General features: G+C 57.4%; 1 protein-coding gene across 1 annotated transcript; it reads right to left on the minus strand.

The window, feature by feature from the left end:
• Positions 1-2,570: 2,570 nt before the first annotated feature.
• Positions 2,571-20,731, minus strand: ACE (angiotensin I converting enzyme). Its single transcript, XM_071577245.1, has 25 exons — positions 20,317-20,731; positions 16,459-16,626; positions 15,111-15,198; positions 14,731-14,874; positions 14,301-14,492; positions 14,049-14,146; positions 13,353-13,525; positions 12,843-13,066; positions 11,078-11,222; positions 10,609-10,707; positions 10,282-10,404; positions 9,342-9,553; positions 8,689-8,825; positions 8,247-8,405; positions 7,767-7,854; positions 7,433-7,576; positions 7,029-7,220; positions 6,590-6,687; positions 6,145-6,317; positions 5,471-5,694; positions 5,118-5,262; positions 4,815-4,913; positions 4,292-4,414; positions 3,515-3,702; positions 2,571-3,255 (listed from the first exon to the last, which is right to left on the minus strand). The coding sequence occupies exons 1-25, from the start codon at positions 20,524-20,526 to the stop codon at positions 3,059-3,061; spliced, it is 3,843 nt and encodes a 1,280-aa protein (XP_071433346.1). The 5' UTR covers positions 20,527-20,731; the 3' UTR covers positions 2,571-3,058.
• Between the last annotated feature and the right edge of the window lie 3,391 nt (positions 20,732-24,122).

A 24,122-nucleotide genomic window follows, 5' to 3' on the forward strand; every position in this document is an offset into this window, starting at 1 on the left:
TTGCTAGAGGGGGCAATATGGGGTTTCCCACTTGCCACTGCCCCCCGATTTGACCTGTCCCCCTCTCAGCCCTGCTGGAGCAGTGAGGAGGGAAGGACGGTGCCAGCCAGGGCTTGCGGGGACTGAAGCCACGATCTACAGGGATGAGGCATCCCCCAGTCCCTACCGCAGCTCACCACAGCCCTGCCACACTTCTGCTGTCCCCTGGGACGTACCCAGCGCCACCTCCCCGCTCTGCCCCGCCCGGGTGGCCCCCGCTGATGGCCCCCAGCTGCTGCCAGGCTGTGGCTGCATATTTCCAGGCGCTCCTTGTCCCTGGGGAAGGGGAATGTGAGGCACGCGGCCCTGCGCACCCTGTCTGCTCCTGCCCGGCCACCCGCCGGCTAAGAATAGACCCGGCTGGGCCAGGCACTGCCAGCACCGAGGGGCCACGGGCTGTGGGAACCCCCCAGCCACCTCCCTGCAGTGGGGGATGAACCTAAAAAAGTGGTAAATGGGTTTGTGTGGTGCTCAAAGGATGGCTGAGCTGGTGAAGGGAACCCAGAGTGTTTCTTGCTTTGAATTCATGGGATTTTAAAGCAAATCTCCTCTCTGGGAGCTTCATGCACAGGCAGGGGGTGCAGAGCAGCCCCCCCAAACCTGAGCATCCGCTGCTTCCTGAGCTCCCCTTTGGGAGTTCTGTGAATCGAGGGGGAATCTCTTCCTTTTTTCTGCCTTTACGTTTCTTTTTTTCTCCTTAGGGAGTGATTTTGCTGAGCCTCCTAATTTCAGCAGCAAGCATGATGCAGGAGCCAGAAGGCAGCAAAATCTCTCCAGATGTTATCACAGTGGGGAAGGGAAATCATCCTCGGTTTAAAGGTATCTTGTAAAACATTGCTGCCGGCTTGGCAGAGCCCTCGGGGCACCAACCAGCCCTCACTGCCCTCAAAAGCTTCACCCACACCCCCTAACCCAGTCCAGCAGCTCCAGTAGAGCTCAAGGTGGGACCTTCAGCCTTCCCTTAGGCTGAACTTTGTGTCCAGCCCCATCTCCTGGTTGGACTTTGGACCTGTGTTGGAGGTAACCTGGTGTCCAACTCCGTCCCATCTGCTGTGTGGACCTTGGAACCCTGTTGAGGGCTGGCTGGTGGCCAATCCCACCTGCTGCACGGACCTTGGACCTCCACTGAAGGTAACCTGGTGTCTACCTCTGTCTTCTGCAGGGATGGTGGGCCTGGGTTGTGTGTCTGCCCCTGAGCAGGGGGCACAGCCCAGTGCAGCCATCACTCATCCCTGTAGCTGTCCCCAGTGCCCACTGCCAGGCAGACTCAGCTTCTGTGTGGATTCTCTGATGTCTAACCAGGGCTCAGCCTGTGCTGCAATCCTTGAGTGACAGTGCTCAGTGTGACTCTTTTCTATTTTTTCCCCAATCCTCTCCTCCAGAAAGCAATTTTCATGAAACTTGCAGGATCTTGATGATCTCGGAGACCTCCTTTCCTCCACTGATGGGGCAGAGAGGAGCCAGGGAGCTCCAAATTCCCGGCGAGGAGCTGAGCTGGATGGAGCACACCTGCACCAGGCTGCGTTCCCAGGCTCAAAATACACTTGGCTCCCACCCCAGCTCTCACCGTGCCAGGTCTGTGCCCCGTGAGCATCGCCCTGGCAGGAAGGGGGGCAGGACAGCGCCTGGTGTGCCGGGATATAAAGCAGACACCGCAGGATGTGGCTGTGGGAAGGACACGGGGTGAGTGGCGGCGTCTGGGGCTGCTGCTGCTCAGGGTGGCACCTCCCCGTGGGCATCCTCTGCCCGGAGGAGCATGCAAAGCAAACAGTGCCCGGAGCGTGGGCGGGCAGACACCTGCGTGCTGCTCCTCTGCCAGGTGCCACAGTCGCTGCCAGGCCTCCTGCTCGCAGTGTAAGGCACGACCGAGGGCAGGGGCCGTGGCATGGCATGGGAGGGGGGTGCGGGCATCATCCCAGATCCCCTCATTTCCCCTGCCGCTCCGGGCTGCAGCAGATCGCAGCTCTTTAAGGCTGCAATAATCCCCAGCCTGGGATTAGTTTTGCACCTAATCACTGCAGAACAAATACGAAGTTTTATTTACAGAAGCAGAAGAAAGTCGGGCCGGGAGGGGGAGCTGAAGGGGGGGCCTCGAGCTCGGCTGATCCCGAGATAATCAGGAGCTGGAGGGCGGGAGGCGATCGCTGACCTTGGACCCCTTCCCTGGCTCTTACGTAAATGGGTGTCATCGAGTGCTGGAGCCACAGCACTCGTGAGCTCCAGCCCCGTCCCAGCTCGGGCTTGCTGAATCCCCCCCAACCCTTTGAACAGTTCATGCCTGGACTTTGGGGATTCCTGTTCCTGATCCAGCCCCTCCCTTCGGCACGTGCTTCACAGGGAACCCACGGGCTGTCAGCCGTGATGGGAGCCACAATCCAGGGGAGGCTGGAGATGCTGCAAGGGGGTGCTGAGCTTTCCTGCTGGGGATGGGGGAAGCTGGGAACTGCAGGTGTGTCACCTCAAAGTCAGGCTGGTGCCCAGAGATTTGTGTTTGCCCCGGGTTGGAGTGGCAGCTCCAGAGCCCTGTCCCACTGAGGTCCCAGCCCACCTGCAAGAAGGAGCTGAGCAGCTGCTCGGAGGGTGCCAAGACACGGGTTTATTTTTCATCCATGCAACTGAGCAGCCTGGCAGAGGCAAACCTGGGGGAGAATGTGCTCTGTCGCTCCCCAAACTGTCCTCTGTCACTCAAGTCTCCGTGGCTTTGCCCACAGGTCACAGCTGGCTGGTGGGTGACCAGGCTGGACCAGCTGCAGCCCTGGGCACAGGGGCAGCTCGTGACGGCTCCGTGCCTGCCGGCGCCGGAATTTCTCTTTCCCCTGATGCAGACATTGACAAATAAATAGCTCTTCTCTGCTTTGGCTCTTGCATAGTGGAAAGAAATGTCTGACCTGATAGGAGAGAGGAGTCCTGGGCTGTGGAAACCCATGGCTTTGTTGGCAAGTGTGCCCATGGCATGGCTGCCAGCCTGGCCAAGTGCCCGTGCTTGCACCCTGTCTCTGCTGCCCTGCCAATGGCTGCCTTATTTCAGTTCCATTTCTGAGCTGGATTTGAAGGCCTTTTTCCTGGACAAGAAGAACTTGACGCCAAAGAAGATGGTGGTGATCAGGAAGATGAGTGCCAGGGCGAGCAGGACCCAGCCACCTGCCGTGGCTTGACTTTCAGTCAGGGACATTCCCAGGAAATCAGTTTTGTCGGAGCTATCCTGAGTTGAAGTGGCTGGAAAAGGGAGAAATGAGACACATAGTTGGTGTGGTGGTTCTGGGCTGTGGTATGTTGGGTCACCATCTCTCCATTGCTGGTCTCTTGGATGCCCTTTAGACTCAGCTCCATGAGAAATCAAGGAGAAGCATCCAAACACCCTATGGTTTTTGGGGTGGCCAAAGCTCACCAAGACAGCTCCATCTCATCCTGGCCCTGCTGAGGGCTGAGCTCGGCCCCATCATGGACCTGCTGTGCTTGGCTGAGCCCTGCATACCTGAGTAAGGAGTCCAGCTGTACTCAGGCCAGCCCAGGACCTCCCCGTTCTTCTTGTTCTCCTTCTCCAGCCATGTCCTGAGTGGCTCAAAGTAGCTCATCAGGGCCTCTGCTGACATGTTGGGCTGCCCCGTGATGAGCTGCATGGCCTCTGGCCATGGCTTGCTGAAACCCAGCTTCAGGGCATCCCTGTGGCAGGAGAAATCAGCTCCAGTGGGTTCTCCATCACCCTCCTGGCCGCCAGCCCTTCCCTGTCCCTTGGGGCTCTTGGTATCAGCAGCCCTGGGTCCAGCCTGAATGCCCAGGACCACAGGGCTGCCAGCCCAGAGCACAGGGAAGGAGGTTTAACTCTTGGGGAAGGGGGGCTTGCAGGGGTGAAAGCCCTCCAGTGAATCCAGTCTGATGCAGAGCAGTTCCTGGCTGAAAGGGTTAATTTTGCAGGTGCTTCTCTTGAAGCAAGGGGGTTGTTTTCCCCAAGGAACTGGGGGCTGGGAGGAGGGGGAGGAGGAGGAGGAGGAGGAGGAGGGAGGGAGCCTTCCACCTGCCAGGGGCCCAGCTACCATCTAGTGGCTGCTTTTGCAATCACAGCCCCAGCACCCAGCCCAAGGGTGCCCCCACCCCAGGTGCCCCCTGCCCACATCCCAGGGGCTGGAGCATCCCATGCTTGGACAGGGAGGGAAGGGACGACCAGGAGCTGCTTTGCCTCCTGTCTTTTTGGGCTAGATTTAAAGTATTTGAGGACAACAATATCTTGGCTCTGCCCTGCCCACACACCTACCCCAGGATCCTCCCAGCCTCCTTGGACTGGTAGATGTCACAGGTGTGCAGGGGCCCCGTGTGCCCGGCGGCGGCACAGAGAGCCTGGTGGAACTGGAACTGGATCACGAAGCTGACAAAGTACCTGGTGGAGAGGGGTGAGGAGGTGGGGATGGACCCTGCCAGTGGCTGTGCAAGGGAGGATGTGGCCCCACCTCATTCTCTGGTTGCACCCTCCCAGTCTGGAGCAGCATCACTGCCTTTGGAGCTGCACTCAGCCCAACCTGCTGAGACCATGTCTCCCATAATGTGTGTTTTATGTTTGCCTGTGTGGATGGGCCTGTCTTCCTCAGATAGGAGGACATTCCCCCCAAATCCAGCCTTCTCCTCAGAACCTCTGTCAGAGTCCCTGGAGCTGCCCAGCACCCTCAGGATGATGTTACCGGGTATCCCACCAGCCATGAAAAAAGGTGCCACCACTGGCACCTGGACTGGGGACTCTGTGTCCAAGTGGTACCCCTCGTGCCCCAGCCCTGCTTGCTTACCTGATGTAGGGGACATTGGCAGGGATGTGAAACTTTGCCCCGGGGTCAAAGTCATCTTCAGACCTCAGTGCTGGGGGGCACAAGCCCTGGTACTTGATCCTGGACCAGAGAGGGAGAGTTAGCCCAGCATGGGGAGAAGAAGGTGGGGGAAATGGGAGGGGACACTGTGGGGGGTGAGGACAGTGTGAGGGGCTGTGTATCCCATCGTGTGCCCTCGCAAACAACTGGACCACAGGGAGAAAACACCCAGTGGGGCGATGGCCAAGGCCTTGCCCCAGAGAGCTGATCTGAATTCAGTCATACCTGAGGTTCCACCACTCCTTGTTGTACTCATCCTCCTTGATCCGCCCATCAAACACCTTCCAGCGCCACTGGTCCATGAGGTACCCGAAGGGCAGGAAGGCGATTTTGTCCAGGGCGATGCTCATCAGGTAGTTGATGTCACTCTCTGCCCAGGGCATGGAGGTGTGAACAAGGCAGTGCTGCACCCACCCCTCCACCCTGGATGGGTCATTCTGCCCCAGAGCAGGGTGTCCCCAACACATCCTGTCCCCTCCATGCATGTAAAGCCTCCCCTGACCCCTTCCACCCTGCATTTCCAGCTGTTTCCATCAGCACTCCCACATCTGCTGTGGGGTGCTCCCCTCCCAGCTCACCTTCATTTTCCATGACTTCATCCAGCAGGTTGATGCTGTGCAGGTGTTTGGGGGTGGACACAGACAGGGCCATGACGTCCCCCACGGCCTCATGGAAGCCGGGGTTGGCCCCGTCACGGAAGGACACGGGCTGGTCCTTGTACTGCAGGAAGTACTGCACGTGGCCCATCTCGTGGTGCACCGTGATCAGGTCATCCATGTTCACCACCGTGCACTGCTTGATCCTGGGACAGGACATGGGGGTTGGGGGACAAGGGAGTGTTAAAACCTCTGGGAACCATCACATCCCCCTGAGATGTTTGTCCCTTTGCCCTCCCTTTCTGTGTGCTCCCACCCCACATCTGACGCCAGGCTGGGGTGGTCCTTCTCCATGGGAGTGGTTTCTCTCTTCTCCTGCATCTCCTGCTGACTCTGCCCTTTCCCTGTTCATGTTCATTGGCTTTTCCATTCTCCAGGGCAAGGTAGGGAAGTCACCATTGCCCTCCATCCACCATGGTGGCACCTGCCAGCAGTGCCAGCACCTTGGGTACCAGTGGCAGTGCCATAGTGGGGGTACCACAGCCACAGGGCAAGCCACAGTGGTGGCATCAACCCACGTGCCCTTGTTCTACAAAGATGCTGTTTCTGCCCCAGCACCACATCAGTTGTGGCCACCACCTGCTCCCCATGGGCACCTGAAGTCCTTGCGGTTGTAGAAGTCCCAGGCTGAGGCGTGACACACCACCTCCCTCCCGTCTGATGGCTTCTCAATCATGGACTTGTCCCAGAACTCCTGGGGCATGGGGATGAGGCCCAGTGAGGTGAAGAAACGGTCCGACTCTTCAAACATCTTCTTGGGTGTCCAGCCCTGGGGACAGAGCAGAGACCTGAGAGGGCTGGGGGGCCTGATGGGGTGCCAGGGGCTGTGGGAAGGATGGGATTCCAGGAATAGCCTTGTTGTTCTGGGCAGGGGGATCTTTGGGGTTCATCTAGAGCTGGATCCAGCCCTTGGTATGTCCAGGTGGGGACAGAAGACAGATGAGGTGTGGATTTTTTTGGCAGCACCAGGGCATGTGGCAACAGCCAAAGGGTGCTGGGTCTCAAGAGGCTTCCCCAAGAGCAGTCTGGAAAAGCACTGACCTGTTTTTTCATAGCTGGGGTGGCATCCACCTTGGTGGCATCAGGGAAAGGTATCACCAGGTCGAAAATGTTGGACCATGACTGAGCCCACATGTTGCCTGGGAAGTGCAGGAGGACGACACAGGGAAGGGGGGAGACAGGGAGAGGGGAGCAAAAGGAACCAGTTACTCACTCCTCCTGCACAGGTGGATCACCCTGCCTGATCCCTGCCCTGCCTCGTCCTGCCCTGCCTGGTCCCTGCCCTGCCTGCACAAGGGTGTTGCAGGCAGGAGCCCACCCGTGCAGCTGAACCTGCTGCCTTTCCCTGGGGCAGCCTGTCCTCTGCAGACCCATTTCATGGGGTCTTGACCCTTCAACCAGAGCTGAAGAGACACCAGCCTGAGCTCTTGGCACGATCCAGAGCCACCCATTCCTGGTGGGAGGCACAGCTCAGCCTTACCCAGCAGGTGAGCAGGGATGGGTCCCTTCAGGTTGATGTGCTCTGCACCGTACTTTCTGTAGAGGGCTCGGCGTACGTAGGCGTGCAGGTTGAGGTACAGGGGCTGCAGCTGCAGGTACAGCCTCTCCAGATCTTCCTCGAAGGTGGGTGTCTCATACAGGGATCTCCAGTAGGCCCCGTTGTCCGTGTAACCTGGCAGGGCAAGAGCAGCCACTGTCAGACTCTGCTTCCTTGGGCAAGAGCCTGTCTTGCTGTACAGACCCCGCCAGTCCCTCCTTATCTGTGGGTCAGTGGATCTCAGGGCAGTTAGTGGGGCCTCCACACCCTGCAGATTTTGACCCCCAGTTGGATGAGCTCACAGAGGATTAGGACCATGGTGGGCTATCAGGGAGCAGGGCACTGACCATTGAGCATGGCTGCCTTGTTGCTCAGTTCCACGTATCGCTTGTAGTTGTTCCTCATCTTCTTCCCAGAAGCGTCTCGCCAGCCCTTCCAGGCAAAGAGGAGCTCCTCGTAGTCCCGAGACTTGGCCATGGTGTCTGTGAGGTCTGAAGAGACAGCAATGAAGCCAAAGTGATGCTCTTGGCTGGGCTGAACTGGCACAGCCAGCATGCTGCTCAGGGGCCATCACAGAGAAGGTGGAAGGACCCCTCATGGCCTTTCTTTGTGCACTCATTAAAAGATCTCTCCTTTCTGGGCCTGCTCAGGTGCTTCCAAGGACACTCTGCCAGATCTTACCAGGATCCAGTGGGAGACAGGTTTTGTCATCTTTGCAGACCTTGGCCACGCTGTATGTGGTCTCCATATCTGAGAGGAGGGTGTTATACTGCAAGGGAAATCAGGTCATGTAAGTGGGTTATCCTTGTTCCTGACACAGGGGAATGGAACAGCCCTTTGGGATGTTCCCTGGTGTTTTCCTCTGGTCCCTCCCAAGGCCAAGTGTGACCCCAAATGGAGGCAACAAGAGGGCCTGGGGCCAACAATGTGCCACTGTCACCCAAACACCCAGGCCACACTGCAGCCTGGGAAAGGCAACTTTGGGTGGGAAAACCTGGAGATGAGTATCTTGACTATGTGTAGAAGGTACCAAGCTATCATTTCTTTCAAAGGCATGGAGTGGCTGCCCAGTGGCACTTCCTAAATTTCAGGAGAAGCCTGTGGCTTCACACAGGGTGGTGGCAAGTGACACCAACCCTGCTCTGTGCCCTTGCTGCTCACCTCCCTCAGCTCATCCTCGGGCAGCGCTGCCCTCTCGATGATGCTCAGCTTCTTGAGGATGCGGATGACACTCTCGTCCTGGAAGTCGGAGGTGTCGAACTGCCTGGCCTTCATGCCATACTCCAGGGTGTGCTTGGACATGGCCAAGTTCTTCTCCAGCTACGAGGGCAGAGAGGAATTACTTTGAGATCCCCAAGACACAGGCCATCACTAGAAACACCACCTGGCATCTCTGACACCCTCCCCATGGCTGCCTCTGTGGGTGCCTCAGGGAATGATGAGGTTTTTCATGGAAAAGGAATCTCTTGGGTGAGAATGTTACCCCCTGACGAGGGATGGAGGATGCCCTGGTTTTCAGAGCTCCTCTGAAACGTGCCCTGGGCACCAGCTGCCTGCCCGGGCTAGTGGCTGTCCCAGCACAGCCCCGGGGTTGTTCCCATACCATGACTTCCTTGTTGTGGTCAGTGATGTTGGTGTTGTAGGACCAGGAGGCCTCAGTGTAGGCGTTCCACACTGCCTCGGCCGTGCTGTTGTACTCAGCCAGGAACTCTTTGGCTTGTGCTTCGTCTGCTATTTTGTCTAGAGGAGGACAGAAGTGGGAGAGGAGGGAGGGGAGGTCAGAAGAAGACACATCCCTTTGCAAGGGCACTATCCCATGGGGAAACTGTGGTTGAGCTTTGCCCAGAACTGCAGGTTGGATGCCACAACTTGGGAGAAGGATGTGCCAAGAAATGGTGTCAGATGGGCACTGCTGGGGTGACCCACTGGACAGAGAATGGGGTAACAGAACAAGCTACATGCCCTAGACCCTCCCACATGAGCAGAAGGGATACAGCTGAGAGGAGATGCCCTGTCTCACCATGACTGATGGCATTACTACAGCAGCAGGACCATGGCCTCGTACAATGGTATGTCAAATGCTTTGTGGGAAGCAACACCCCCTGGGACTCCAGTGGAGCTGGTTATTTCTCTTTCCTGGCATGAGGACCACTCTACCCACTGCAGAGATGTCCCTCAGCATTGTCCTGCCCCAGGATTGGTGATATCCCCTGGGGACATCTTCCTTCCAGACCTGGCATGGAGCTGCAGCCTTACCAATGCCTTCAGGGTAGCCTTCAGGGACAGGGGGACGCCAGTCAAACTCAGGCCAGCCCAGCACCTCATTGGTCTTGTTGTTCTGCTCCTGAAGCCACTTGGTGACAGGGCTGAAGTACTCCAGGAGGGGCCCAGCATCCATCTTATTCGTGCCAGTGAGGTTGAACAGAACTTCCTGCCATGAATTGGAAGATCCAGCTTTCAACACTGCCCTGCAGAGGAGTGGGACAGCAAGAGCCAATGTGAGACCAGGGATGGATGGGAGAGAAGCACTGATGGTATCTCAGCATCACCAGAGTGGAAGATGCTATTCCTGAGTGGCATATGAAGGTAGGAACTGCCTTTGGAGCCACCACTTGTCCTGCATGTGAGGACTGAAGACTCCCCATCACATACTCATGCATGTAACACCCAGGGAGTCAGCAGGAACCAAATGTGCTCCAGTGAACTCTTGTCTGGGTGGGAGCTCACAGCAGGGACAATCAGTAGTATTCTGGTGAGGACCACTCACCCCACCATGAGTGGGGGTGCTTCCATGTATTTCCATCCATCCATCCATCCATCCATCCATCCATCCATCCATCCATCCATCCATCCATCCACCCATCCATCCATCCATCCACCCACCCATCCATCCACCAATCCATCCATCCATCCATCCATCCATCCATCCATCCATCCATCCATCCATCCATCCATCCATCCACCCATCCATCCATCCATCCACCCACCCATCCATCCACCAATCCATCCATCCATCCATCCATCCATCCATCCATCCATCCATCCATCCATCCATCCATCTGCAAAGCTATTTCTCCAGCCATCTCCTCAGCCACTTTTCCTTCCTTTCTTTCTTCTTGCCTTCCTTTGCACACCATCAGCTTCCATGCACACACATCAGCCCATGGTGATTGTCCCAACCCTCCTCTGCCCCCACCTGAGTTTGTCTCCAGCCTCTCTGGACTGGTAGATGTCACAGGTGTGCAGGGGACCGCTGTGGTTGGCAGCCTTGCACAGTGCCTGGTGAAACTGGAACTGGAGGATGAAGCTCACAAAGTACCTGCCAAGGAAGCCCATGAAGGTCAGAAATGGCGACAAAGGGAAGCAGGCAAGTCCCAGAGCTCAACACCACCATTTGTGGTCTCAAGCACTGGGTGATCTCCATGTCTGGAGCAGGAGCAGCACATCCCAGTCCTTGCCCACAGAGCTGAGCCCACACCCTCTGTGCCCCAAAACCTGGTCCCTTTGCCAACACATCTTCTACCTGATGTAAGGTGTGTTCCCAGGGATGTGGTACTTTGCTCCAGGGTCAAAATTGCTTTCATTCCTTGGAACTGGAGCACAGATACCCTGGTATTTGGTTCTGTAGACAACAGAGAACAGCAGCATGAGCATGGAAATAATAAGGGGTCAGAAGAATCAAGGGAATGGGAATGGATGGCACGGTGCTGAAGAAATGTGGACAATTAGAGTGTGATTTCATGTATTTCTGTCCATCCATCCATCCATCCATCCATCCATCCATCCATCCATCCATCCATCCATCCATCCCTCCATTCATCCCTTCCTCTCTCCCTCCCTCCATCCACCCATCTGTCCCACCCACCTATCCATTGTTCTCCAGCCATCTCCATGGCTACTTTTTCCTTTTCCCCTCCCTTTCCTCTTTCCTGCCTGCCTTCCTTGCACACCCCCAGCTCCCACCCCCCACCCCCCCTCGGGGACTCCTCTACCTCAGGTACCACCAGTCGTAGTTGTAGCGGCTCGGGGGTGTGTGGCCTCTGAACACGTTCCAGCGCCACTGGTCGATGAGGTAGCCAAAGGGCAGGAAGGCAATCTTCTCCAGGGCCATCTTCAGCAGGTAGTTAATGTTGCTTTCTGTGGAAAAACAGAGCCTGAACCAGGTTGGGAAGGAGTCTGGATAGACAGTGCCACACCCACCAGATTTATTGTGGGCAAGAAGGTGAGCAAAGCTGGGTGAGAAATGGGGACAGCATTTCAACATATAACATTGTTCCTAGAGAAGGTTGTGTAGGACACAGGAAGTTTCTGTAGACCCAGCTCCTACCTGGGGCAACATGTGCCTTTTTACTGAGTGAGGACAATAATAGTGACAAGTGTGGTGTCCCCTCACCCCTGTGAGATGTTTGGTGAGGGTAACTCTTCACACCTTCACCCTGGGGCCTCAGGGTGAGGAGCTTTAAAGGGTTTGATCTGTAGGGCTGTCCCACCTCTGCAAAGGCTCTGATGGTTTAGACCCAAAACCTGAGTCAACTCTAGGACAGTCACAGACTCACAGAATATGCTGAGTTGGAAAGGACCCATAAGGACTGAGTCCAACCTTAGCCATAGGGAGCACAGGGGTGGTGACAACTGCTTTTTCCTTTGAGAAAACCCAGGGAAGGAAGGTTGTAGAAGGACCTGCTGGAGACCTAGCTGAAGCTGTGGGGCTGGAGAGGGGTTGGCAGTGCTGCCCTGAGGGGCTGTTGGCTGCTATCACTATGGTGGCCTGGCTGCCAAGGGCTGGCTGGGCAGGCAGCGATGGCTCGAGGCAGGGACCATCTGCTCTGAGGTGTTTGCACAGCTCTGCCCAACTCTCTTGGCCACTGTGATGTGTTTCTCATCATAAAATGTATTTAATGACATGGCAGGAGGATCCCAGGGCCGTCCCTCCTCTGCCAAGCTGCTGCCTGGGGCAGCTCTGCCAGTGCCCGCGTTCCTCTGCCGCCGTCTGCTCCGGCGTGGCGGCTCAGAGGTGTCGGGAGGGGGACAGGCTCCTGCCAAGGCGGGCAGGGCCCTGCAGGGACAAGTCCTGCCCTGACTGGCAGGAGGACACATCACCCACCCCCTGTCCCTGTCACTGTGCATGGAAGTGCCCACTGCCACCTCCACAGAGCCGCACCGGGAGCTCCTGGAGGTTTCTGGGTGAGGGAGGGAGGGAGGAATGTTGGAAAGGTCAAAGCCAATCAAGCACAAAGATGTTGTTTTCAGGTCTGGGGACTTTGACAGAGAAGGGAAAGGCACAGACAAGCTCTGAAGAGCATCCCCCCTGCCCTCAGGGATGAAGGGGAGGGAGCCAAGAAGGGTTTTCTACAAAGACCTGTGGAGACAGGAAGGGGCTGTGCACAGATCCATGGAGACAAAATAAGTCCTACGTGGGCCCATGGAGACAAGAAGAGGTTGTGTGTGGACCCATGGAGATAAAATAGGTCCTAGAAAGACCCATGGAGACAGAATAGGTCCTAGAAGGACCCATGGAGTTAAAAAAGGGTTGTACATGGACCCATGGAGACAAAATATGTCCTACATGAACTCATGGAGATAAAATAGGTCCTACAAGGACCTATGGAGACAAGAAGTGGTTGTGCATAGACCCATGGAGACAAGAAGTGGTTGTGCCTGCTCTGGGCTGTGTTCCCTGACTGCAGCCCACCCTGGCATGTCCCAAACTCTCCCTAGTGCCACAGGCAGTGTCTGAACCCTCCAGGCCACCCGTACCTTCATCCTCAGTGGCATTGCTGAGGAGACCAATTTTCTGGAGGTGGCTTGGGGTGGAGACAGAGAGGGACAGGACATCCCCGATGGCCTCGTGGAAGCCGGGGTTGGCCCCGCTGCGGAAGGACACGGGCTGGTCCTTGTACTGCAGGTAGTACTGGATGTGGCCCATCTCGTGGTGCACCGTGAACAGCTGCTCCATGGTCACCGACGTGCACTGCTTGATCCTGCCGGGTGAAAACAGCCCTGCCTGAGCTGGGGGAGGGACCACTGCTGTCTGTGCACCCTCTCCATGGTAAGGACCCCTCACAGTCCCACAGCAGGTGACAGCACCCCATGGATTAAGGAAAACACCCAACAGAGTGGAAGGCAGAGTGGTGTGGTCACCCAAGACCTTGTGTCAGAAGGTGTCAGACTGGGCTGCACAGTTTTGGGTACCCAAAAATGTGACCACCCAGAGGGATGGAGGAGGGTCTTACTGCACAGCCCTGGGTTGCTGATGCCCCCACAGACCTGAAATCCTTGCGGTTGTAGAAGTCCCAGGCCGAGGCGTGACACACCACCTCCCGCCCATCCGTCGGCTTCTCCAGCATGGACTTCTCCCAGAATTCAGGGGGCATCTCCAGCAGCCCCAGGGAGGTGAAGAACTCCTCTGAGACCCGGAACATGTGGGTGGCATTCCAGCCCTGGTGGGCAGCAGGCAGCAGGTTATGGCTGAGGAAAAGGCTGCCCGTGCCCTGGGCAGTGCCCCTGCTGCTCTCCCTGAACCATGGGGAGAAGGTGGGTCCCTCCAAGGGACCGAGGTCCTACCTCTCTCACCGTGATGGGGAGCCCCAGCCACAGAATTGGTGTGAGCACCCCTAAGAAGCACCAGGCAGTGGTGCTGGTGCCCAGCAGGGACATGAGAAGGGAGCAGATCTGATGGCCCAGGAGTGCCTGGAGTTCTGTCATGGTGTGGATGCAACCCCCAGCCCAGGGACTGGCACCAGTCCCACTGCACTGCCTTTCCTCTTTGCCCACCCACTGCCTCTTTGGTCACTCCCACAGAGGGGGTGGAGTCACTTCTTTGCCCCTTCCCCTTTGCACATGACATTCTGCTGTCCCCTGTGCAGGTCAACCACTCCCATGGGGTCAATGTCATGGGCCAGCCTTGGGCAACAACCCCTGATTTTCCCCTTGGTCCCCCCAGTGAGTCCTTCAGCACATCACCTTCTGCACCATGGTGCTCGTGACGTCAAGGTTGGGCTTCTCAGGGTAGGGCACCATCAGGTCATAGATGTTGTTCCACTGCTGAGCCCACATGTTCCCTGAGAAGAGAAAACAGCTGGAGCAAAGCTGGTGGTAGATCAGAAGAGAAACACGGTGATAACTGGGAACTCTCTGTCCCATTGTGGCCTTGTGTTTGCCCCTCTGACCCCACCAGCACCCCTGGGCACAGGCTGGGTGGGTCCCATCTCTTACCCAGGAGGTGAGCAGGGATGGGACCCCTGAGGTTGATGTATTTGGGGCCATAGCGGTCATAGAGCTTCCTCCGGACGAAGGCGTGCAGGTTGAGGTAGAGAGGCTCCAGCTGGTTGTAGATTTCCTCCAGGTCATTCTCAAAGTTGTCTGAGTCATACCAGGAGCGCCAGTAGCTGCCTGTGTCCTCAAATCCTGCCAGGGACACAGTAATGACCTCTGGCTCCAGCCTCTCTCCCACCACCCATCTTCAAAAGTTGGGACCAGGAATCATCAGTAGGATTTTTTCCCCTTCCCCACAGTGCTGGCACTGGGGAAGTGGAAGTTGGATGCCTGGCTGCACATGGGGTGGGAGAGCAGCAGGGCATTGTCCCGGCCCCAGTTCCCACCCCTGGTCCCTGAGCCCCCCCTGCATCCCCCACCAGGTCTGTACCATCTGCCAAATAGGCCAAGTTGCTCAGCTTCACGAACTCCTCGTACTTGGGGCGCAGAGGGTTGCCCGCAGCATTGTGCCAACCCTCCCAGGCATAGAGCAGCTTCTTGTAGCTGCGGGACGTGGCCATGATGTCTGAGAGGTCTGGGAAAGAGGGGACAACAGGACATGAGAAAGGAGCAGGAGGTGGGGGCACATCCCACTGTAGCTCTGCAGAGATGCCACCACCACCACACCAGACCCAAGTACCATCCACACCATGGGACAATCCTGATGAACATGGGTGGGATCTGCCAATCCCGACCCAGTGAGAATGTGGGGACCATGGCATGGCCATGGGGTGGTCAGCACTCTGCAGGATCAGGGGGCAGGGACCATACCTGGCTCCAGATCCCAGCAGGTGCCGTTGGGCTGGCACACTTTGGCCGTGGAGTAGATTTTGTCCATGTCGCTCAGGATGGTGTTGTACTGTGGGAAAGCAAAAGGTGTTGGGGCTGGAAGCAGACAGGAATGGTCCTTCAGGAGGGATCTACAACCTTCCCAGCTCCAGAGTGTGTGTCAGGAGGGATATGGAGAAGGACTGGTGTGTTTACACACCACTTCTTTGGTGAGATGAGTGTGTTGTCACTCAGGGTTCTGCACCCATGGCAGGGTGGGAGCAGAGAAGCTCTTTGGGACAGGCAAACCCTGCCCAGAGGTGCTCCAGAGAGGGGCTGTTTACAAAGCTGTTTGTCAGCCTGTTTATCTTAAAAGAACACGAGAAGAAAAGCAGGAGGAGGAGGAGGAGGGGGATTTATTTCTGTGAACTTCAACAACAGCAAACAATAGTAACAGGAGGTTTCCTGCAACGTGCCCGGGAAGCCCATTCCCAGGGAAGGAAATTCCTCTGCTCCGTCCCTCTCTCCACTCCCATCCCTCTGCTCCGGCTGGGCTGGGCGGAGGGGACTGGGATGGGGACGGTGGGATGGAGCTGCCCAGGGATGGGCCAGACATGCCTGATGGGCAGGGAGGAGACATGATGCTGTCTGTTATCTGGGAGAAGGCAGGGATGGGTTTCCGGGAAGGAACCAGCGCCGACAGTTCTCCGGAAAGGATTGTATCCCTGGGCTTTGCCAGGGTTTCTGTGGGAATGGCTGTCAGGGAGCCACGGGGCAGGATGGAGGGGAAGGTCCCCACACTCGGGCAGAGGTGAGTGTCTGCCAGCCCCAGCCTGGGCAATATTTTCATGCATGGAAATCAGAATTCAGGCAAACTGCCCTGAAAGCTCCGGACTGTGATGGGGAAGGCTCGGGATGTCCTGGTGTCCCTTCCACAGAACTCTGTCACCAAGGCAGTCCTTGTCTCATGGGTGGCTCAGGAGCTGAGTAGCTGCAGTAGCCCTTCTTTTTGGGGGGCTGCATCCTCAGGGAGCCCCAAGGGGTCGGGACAGCTGTCTCTGGCCATGGGCACAGCCCGACTGGGCTCCAGGTGACGCCCAGGACTGCTCTGTGTAAGCAGGAAATCTCCAGTTCCCACTGGGATGGCTCCAAGATGAGGTTAGGGCTGGCACCCCACATCCCCTGGAGACAACACCCCATCCACCCCTCCAGCACTGTCTTTCCTATGCAGGGCCTGGGACACCCTCCAAAATGCAGCAGGTCAGCAGCAGAGTCTGGATGTTGGGAAAAATCCCCCTAAGGGTTTCACAGCACCCAGCAATGCCCAGGGCTCTGCTGACACCTCTCCTACCTGCTGTCTCTGGTCCAGGGGCAGGTTGGAGGGTCCCAGGGTCTGGATGGAGCTGATGATTTTCTTCAGCTGTGGGTCACTGAAGTTTTTCCAGATGTCCCCATAGAGCTCCTTGGCTTTCTTCCCCCACAGCTCAGTGAAGTTCTGCTCCTCCAGCGATGCCTGGACCTACATGGTGAGAGGGGACATGGGGGCTCAGGACCAGCCCTGGGACATGCCACCACCCAGGTGATGGTTTGGGGGGTGGGTTCAGAGCCACGGGGGTCAGAGGGGATGGGATGTGAGGTGGCAGGCAGGGCTGTCCCCAGTCCAGGACATCCACAGGCAGAGGCATCAGCCTCCAGCCCACACAGCAGCAGCTGCAGCTGCCACTTGCCCGTGGTGCTCCTGGTGAACACCCACTACTGTGGCCTTTGAGGGTCTTTTGGAGGCAGCTCCGGGGTCTTGTGGCCCAGATGGGCTGGGAATGCTGGGACTGGGTGTCCAAGCCATGTGGGCAGGGTGTCCTATTCCTGCTGGTTTCTCACCCTTACAGGAACCCAAAGAAAAACTGCAAAGGTGCCCCACTTGCCTTTCTCCCTCCTGTGCCTCCTGGCTACATCTGTCCATCTCTGTTTCTACACATTTCTCTCTTGTCTGTCTGCACCCTGTGCCCTGTAAGTGCCTTGTCTGGGTTTCCCCTTGCACAGCCCTCAGTTTTGGGTCTCACTGTCACCCACGTGCCCGCTCTGACCTCCCTTCCCAGGGCCCTGGGCCACCAGGGAGCTGCCCGAGCTGTGAGGGGTTATTTGGGCAGCTGGAGCTGCAGCCACAATTTTGGGATGGGGTGGTCACATCCCAGCCTGGCCAGTGTCAGCTGTGTCTTTGGGAATCTCATCTTTTGGGAGTGTCCCGACCTGGGCAATGCACAGGATGGAGTGAGCTGGTGCAGAGCTCCTGGTTGGTGTCCCTGTGCCAGCCTGGTGTGATTAATGGAGCTCATTAGCTGTGACTCGTGGCATTTTTAGCCTGGCTCCAACATGCCTGGTTTGTTTTATTTTAATCTTCACATTCCCTGAGCTGGCAGAGGGGAGGGAAGGGAGTTGTGGAGCAGCAGGGCTGGAGCTGCCCAGGGCAGTCACACCCACACAGCCCTGGGACACTGGGGTGGGAATGCCAGAAGTGCCAGGTGTCCCTGGCTGCCCAGCAGAAGTTTCCACCCTGCCCTTGGCCATCCCTGTGCCCACAGCATCCCTACAGGTACCAACCAGCCCCAATCCCTCAACACGTGCCAGCCCCACAGACACCCTGCTCTTACATCATCCCACTGGGAGGGGGTACCTCTACCCCTTGCCAGACCCCACACTGAGCTGGGGGAGCTGGAGGAAGCAGAGTCCAGCTGTGTTTTGTCTTCTCCTTGAGCAGGTGCCTGTGTTTGGTCAAGTGAATCGTGCCCTAAACCTTCCTGACAGCTCTGGTGGAGTGAGTTGAGCCCAGCAGTGCTGCCCTAGACCCTCTCACCGTGGCTGTGCCCACCAGCCCTGGCCCTTTGCCTCCACATCTGGGATCTCTCTCTAGGGGGGTGCCCCTGTGTGGGTCTCAGAGGCCCCTGGACAGTGGCAGCCCCCAAATGTCCCACCCTGGTCCCTCCCTGCTCCTGGTGAAGCCTCAGGATGCAGCCCAGGATGCTGGGACTGCTCTGCCCCAGACACTTGAAGAAGTTCCACAGCCATGAGCAGCCCACAAATCCCAAACACCACCCCCACAGCCCCAGCTTGCAGGACATTGTACCTCTGTCTGTCCAGAATCCCTCTGTCCACTCCTGTCCCTGCCTTCAGCCTTCTGCCCCCCACCTCACTTTGTCCCAGGGCCACCTTTTGTGGCAGGTCCTGGAACTGCCCATGTCATATTGGCCTCACCCAGCCCCTCTTGTGTTATAGCCCAAATTCAGCCTCTGGGGTCCTGCTGGCCAGCAGTTAATCCCTTAGCAGTCAAAGCCTCCCCACCCCACCCCTCCCTGCTGCCCCATCGTGGGCTGATCTCAGGGGTTTGGACCTCCCTGCTCTGCCTGGGCTGGCTTAGGATCTTTGGCATCACAGGGAGCTCCTTCCTGGACATGATCCTCTTGCATTTAATAGCACAGAAAAGGATGAAAGCCAGTCTGGAAACACCCTTTGAGAAAAACCCATGCAAGGTGCTCTCCTGGCCCTAACCTTGGGCTCAGCATGGCTGGTATGCTCCTGCTCTGCCCCAAGGTCCCTGGCCCCACCACATCTGCAGCCAGCCCTGGGCACCTGCCCAGACATCGCGTCAGTTTGCCAAAAAAACGGCTAAAGGGGCACTTGGGCCCTCTTGGGTGTCCTGCCAAGTTGGCAGTGCCCAGACCTGGCAGGACTTTTTCCCCTGCGCAGGAAGACGTGTTTCCTTCCTGCACAGGGCACACTGTGCTCCCCTCCCAACGGGATCTGTGGTTTCAGGGCTGTGTGGCAGCCCCTGGAGGGTATTTGGGTTCCATCCCCACAGGATCTGTGGGTTCAGGGCTGTGTGGCAGCCCCTGGGAGATACTGGCGTCCCATCCCCACAGGATCTGCAGATTCAGGGCTGTGTGGCAGCCCCTGGGGGGGGTATTGGGGTCCCATCCCCACAGGATCTGTGGGTCCAGGGCTGTGTGGCAGCCCCTGGAGGGTATTTGGGTTCCATCCCCACAGGATCTGTGGGTTCAGGGCTGTGTGGCAGCCCCTGGGAGATATTGGCGTCCCATCCCCACAGGATCTGCAGATTCAGGGCTGTGTGGCAGCCCCTGGGGGGGGGTATTGGGGTCCCATCCCCACAGGATCTGTGGGTTCAGGGCTGTGTGGCAGCCCCTGGGAGATATTGGCGTCCCATCCCCACAGGATCTGCAGATTCAGGGCTGTGTGGCAGCCCCTGGGGGGTGTTAGGGTCCCATCCCCACAGGATCTGTGGGTCCAGGGCTGTGTGGCAGCCCCTGGGGGGTACTGGAGTCCCTTGGGCACATGTGGGCTGCACCTATAGCTACAGGGGTTTCAGGTGTATCCCTGAGCTACACACAGTGACATGTCCATGACCCTTTGCCAGGGCCACCAGCAGCCTCTTGGGGACTGCCAGATGTGGGAAAACCTCCACAGACTGCCTGGGCACTGCCATCCCCTGGCCTGGGCTGTGCTGTAGCCCACCCAGGTGAGAGTGGCCCGTGGGTTCCTCCAGCTCCCTGTCCCACCAAAGCAGCCCAAACACACACAAACCCCTGGGAGAACACGCACATCCCTGTGGGATGCACGGACAGTTGGTCCCCACAGGGGCTCTGCCTACACGTAGCTGGGCTGATGTCTAATCCCCAGTAGCCTGGAGTGCTTTCCCAAAGCTGGCTCCATCCCTGTGGGCTGGGGACACAGGGACGAGGACTGGCAGCCTCAGTCACGATGCCACCCAGTTGCTTGTGCACTCTGGGCTCCTGGAGTTGCCCCAAACTAAAAGCCCCAGCACTGGGATGTGGTGACACCAGGCAGGGACAGGGATGGGGACAGGGACACTTGACACCTGGCCCTGGTCTGGAAAAGGGGGAAAGAAAAGGGGGAGGTGCTGGGAGTAAGGAATCACCTCTAAAAATAACCTGGACTCTGCTCCGGGACCGGAGCTCTTACCCTGGGGCACAACCTCTCCGACAACCAATCTGGGGCAAATCCCTGTGATTTCTGGACTACAAGTCCCAGCCCCGGTTTGCCATCCTGAGGTGCCGAGACAGGAGCCCGCAGGGAAGGCAGGGAAGCACACCAAGTACCTCCACCCTGCCCCAGCCCCCGCAGCCCCCGGCGCTGGGGTCACCCCCGCCCTGGCATCGCCCCCCGTCCCGCCACCCACCTGCAGAGCGGCGTTTTCGGCCGTCAGGTTGGTGTTGTAATTCCAGCTGGCAGAGACGCTGTCGAAGAGGACGAGCTCGGCCGTGGTGTTGTATTTTTCGGCGAAGAGGACGGCCCCTTGCTCGTTTTTCTCCTGCTCGGGGGGCTCGAGCTCGGGCCGGAGGGCACCTGCCAGGCTGAGCCAGAGCAGCAGCCCCAGCGCCGGGGGCATCGCGGCGGGAGCGCTGCACGGAGGGGGGCCCCGCTCGGTGCCTTCCGAGACAGCTTTGCCTCCGCTGCCGGCTGCTTATAAGCCAGCAGGCTTCGCGCAAACCCTGCCCACCGAGCCTGCCTCCCCTCGCAGATAAGACCGGAGCATTCTGCTTTCCCTCCGCCGGCGCCGGGGCGTGCGGGAAGGAGCGGGCGGCGAGCGGTGCCTCGGGGGGCAAAGTCCCTTCGGCTCCTGGGCCTGCCAGCAGAGAAGGGGAAGGGGCTGGGACAGGAGGGAGGGAAGGAGATGGAGGAGAATCAAGGGAAAGGAGATAAAAAGAGAAAAGAGGAAGGCTGGGCTGGACGGGGTGGGTGGGAGGCAGTTCCATCCCTGCAGGGTCCCATCCCGGCTTGGTCCATGGGCTCGACTGGTTCATGGGCATCTCCTCCCGGCTCCGGCATCACGCGGGACACCCTCCTGGCAGCACCTCGGCCACCCGCTGAGGGGCACGGGGGCAAGGCAAGAAGGGAAAAAGCTCCCGTGGGCCACAGCCAAGGTCCGTCTCAAGCTGCTTCCTGCCGAAGTGACCCCCTTCCCGGCATAACCTCGTTGTTCAGAGGAACGGAGTGTTTCTGCTGGCTGTGAGGGGAATCACATCACACCAAGTGTTACGGGCTTGAGGAGTTAGGCTGATGGATGACAAGTAACAAAAAGTTCTTGCAAAATGAAAACCAGACCTATGTCAGTGGCCTTGATAGTTCCTTTCTCTATTTTTTTTGTTTTGTTCTCTATTTAATCAAGTAAATCCCTTTTCCCCCAGGGCCTGGCCTCAGCCCTGGGAACTGTGCCTGGGTCGGGCTTAGGCCCTGGGTTGGCTGAGCCCATCACTCCTTGTGGGACAAGAACTCCATAAGGACACAGCAAACACCTGCCATGGAGGGAGAGCTTCCTTTGGGGGCATAGAGGGAAACCTCTGGACTTTTGAACCCTGCTGGGGTGGCAGAGCAGCTGGGCACCACTGTGGCACCTTGGGATGAGCCCATAGGGTGACTCCATGGGGGCAGAGAGGCCCCTTGACAAAGGACAAGTCCTTCTGCCAGGGCTGGGGACCCCACAGGCTGTGCAGGGCCATTTGCAAGAAAAAGAGACTTAGGAGTTTGCAACTGTGATATCTACTAAACCTCCTGCCAAAAATCATGATTTCCACCCCATCCCACCACTCACCATCTGCACAGGCTGACATGGGCACCCAAAAATCTTTCATCCCCCTGACCCCAAGCCCAGAGGGGAGTACCAACAGCACTGGCACCACCTGTGAGTCTGGATGTCATAGAGCTGGGGCAAAGCCACCATCTACCTGCAGCTCCCCCTTGCTGGCCCCTTTCCCCACCAGCCACGGTGCTCTGGAAACTCCAGTTTACTGGAAACTGGAAAAAAAAAGGGTTGTTTTGGCTCCAGCTTGGCTGCAGCCCAAGCACCAATGAATGGAGGTTTCCTGCACCCCTCCAGCCTCGTCTCCAGCTGCGCCAGGGAGGGGTTTCCCAGCTCCGGGGGGGTTGTGGAGCAGCCTCTGCCACCAGTGGGGGTTTGGGTGAGCAGTGAAGCTGAAACAGCCCCTGCAATGTCCCTGGTATCCGGAAATCCCAGCCAGGGAGGCCCTTTCCAAGGCTGATGTGTCCAGTGGATGATTCTGCAGGGCAGGGCAGAATCATTTTACACATGAGCATCTTCCAAGGCTGGTGCTGCTGCTGTTGCTGCTGCTGTTGCTGCTGCTGCTGGTGCTGCTGGTGCTGCTGGTGCTGGTGCTGCTGGACTTTGTGCTGGGGAAGAGATTCTTCTTGATGCTACATCTCTAAGGATGTGTCAACCCATCCCATAAAACTTCAGCTGGGATCAGGCAGAAAAATATTCCACACGCAGGTGATGTGAAGGCAGAGCTGGCAGATGCCTGTTGGTGCCTCTGTGCTGCCCCAAATCCATGCTGGGGCATCAAGGGTGGGCTCAGAGACCCCCATGGGCACCCTGTGGAGCAGGAGGGCCTATCCCTGCTCTCCCACCCCTCTCAGGAGCGCTGGGATGGGTGGGGGATGCCCATCTGCTCCCAGCATGCCCAGGACTGCCAGCACCGCGGACCAGAGGGACAGGAGATAGGGAAGGATGTGAAAAATGCGTTGCCACGGAGACGGATGCTGAGCGGCTCGGGGGACGCCGGGCGAGCCGTGGTGTCCCTGGCGGCTGCCCTGGGCCACCAGGAGGCTTCCCAGCATTTTTCATCCCCATCATCCCTGCACAGAGAGCTCCTCCAGCCCCTCCCCGGGTGCGTGTGTGTGGGCACGTGTGCCATGGCTGGACTGTCACCGTGGCATGTCGGTGGCGACACCACACTGGAGCCTCACACATGAGTAGCATGACTTATTCCTCAGCATTTCTGGTCAGCTTCTTGTCTCACCAGCCCTGCAAAATCTCCCTGAGCAGTGCTGGAAGGGACACTCACTGGTGCAAGCCAGAAGCCCCAAAATAAGGAATTATGGAGTTTTGACAGCCAGTATTTCTTAGAGGAGCTGCCAGGTATTGTCCATGGTGGTGGTGCAATGGGAGAGGGTGAGCAGGGGTGGTGGAGCAAAGCAGTGGGGGTTTGGGGGTGGTCCTGGTGCTGGCTGGGAAGATTTGGTGATTTATCTGGATGTATCCCAGCCCTAAGGCCTCTGGCTTGGGATGCTCAAGCTCATTTTCCCCTTCTTTTATTATGGACCACACCTTTGGCCTCCCCATCCCATTCCTCAAAGGGTTCAAGGGTGCTTCAAAACTTCAACTGAGGAACCAAAGAGCTTCTGGAGGGGAGAGAAAGGATCCTCTTTTGGTGAGAAGGGATTCCTTCCTGATTTAAACCTAAAAATAGCCTCTTTTAATTGGGTGTGCAGCCTCATGTGTCACTGTTCCTGGTGACTGTGCTTTTGTGAGCTTGGCAACTCCTGTGCCCATTGGTACAAATCACTGTGGAGAGTTTTTTCCTTCCTCTCCAGACCCCGAGTTTAAAGGCTGCTGCTTTATTTACTGATGAATTCAATCAATTATCACAGTGTATAATTCACTAAGCTGCTTTCCCAGCTGTGGTGACGCTGCCCTGAGGGAGAGGGGAAAAACCACCTCTCCAGTCCAAATTTTTCATCTAAACAAACAGCTTTTTTTCAATCCTTTCCTTCAAAAAAAAAAAAAAAAAGAGAAACACCCCAAGCCACTGGGATTTTTGCCATTTATTTCAGACCTGTGACTGCTAAAATAATTTTGAACTGTTACAGTAAGTGTTGAGGCTGGGGCAGCCCCTCGATGTCACCTGGGTTTGGGGACTGTGACAGCAGGAGGGAGGCAGGAGTTCTCACTCCAGCTGTCTGACTGCAAAAGGTCTCTGCTGAGGGGTTTTGGCAACACTGTGAGGCTCTTTCCATCCTTCCCCTGGATAAAGGGTGTGTTTAAACCCTGGTGTGTCCCCTGTGGTGCAACGGGCTGGGGAGAGCTCAGCCCAGCCTGGAGCAGCGAGTGTTGCTCAATCACCTGAAGTGCACACTTGGTGGAAAGAAAGCGTTTCAGCAAAAAGCTCCTTATCATCACAATTTCCA

This window comes from Pithys albifrons, chromosome 25, assembly GCF_047495875.1.
Source record: "Pithys albifrons albifrons isolate INPA30051 chromosome 25, PitAlb_v1, whole genome shotgun sequence".
NCBI lineage: Eukaryota > Metazoa > Chordata > Aves > Passeriformes > Thamnophilidae > Pithys > Pithys albifrons.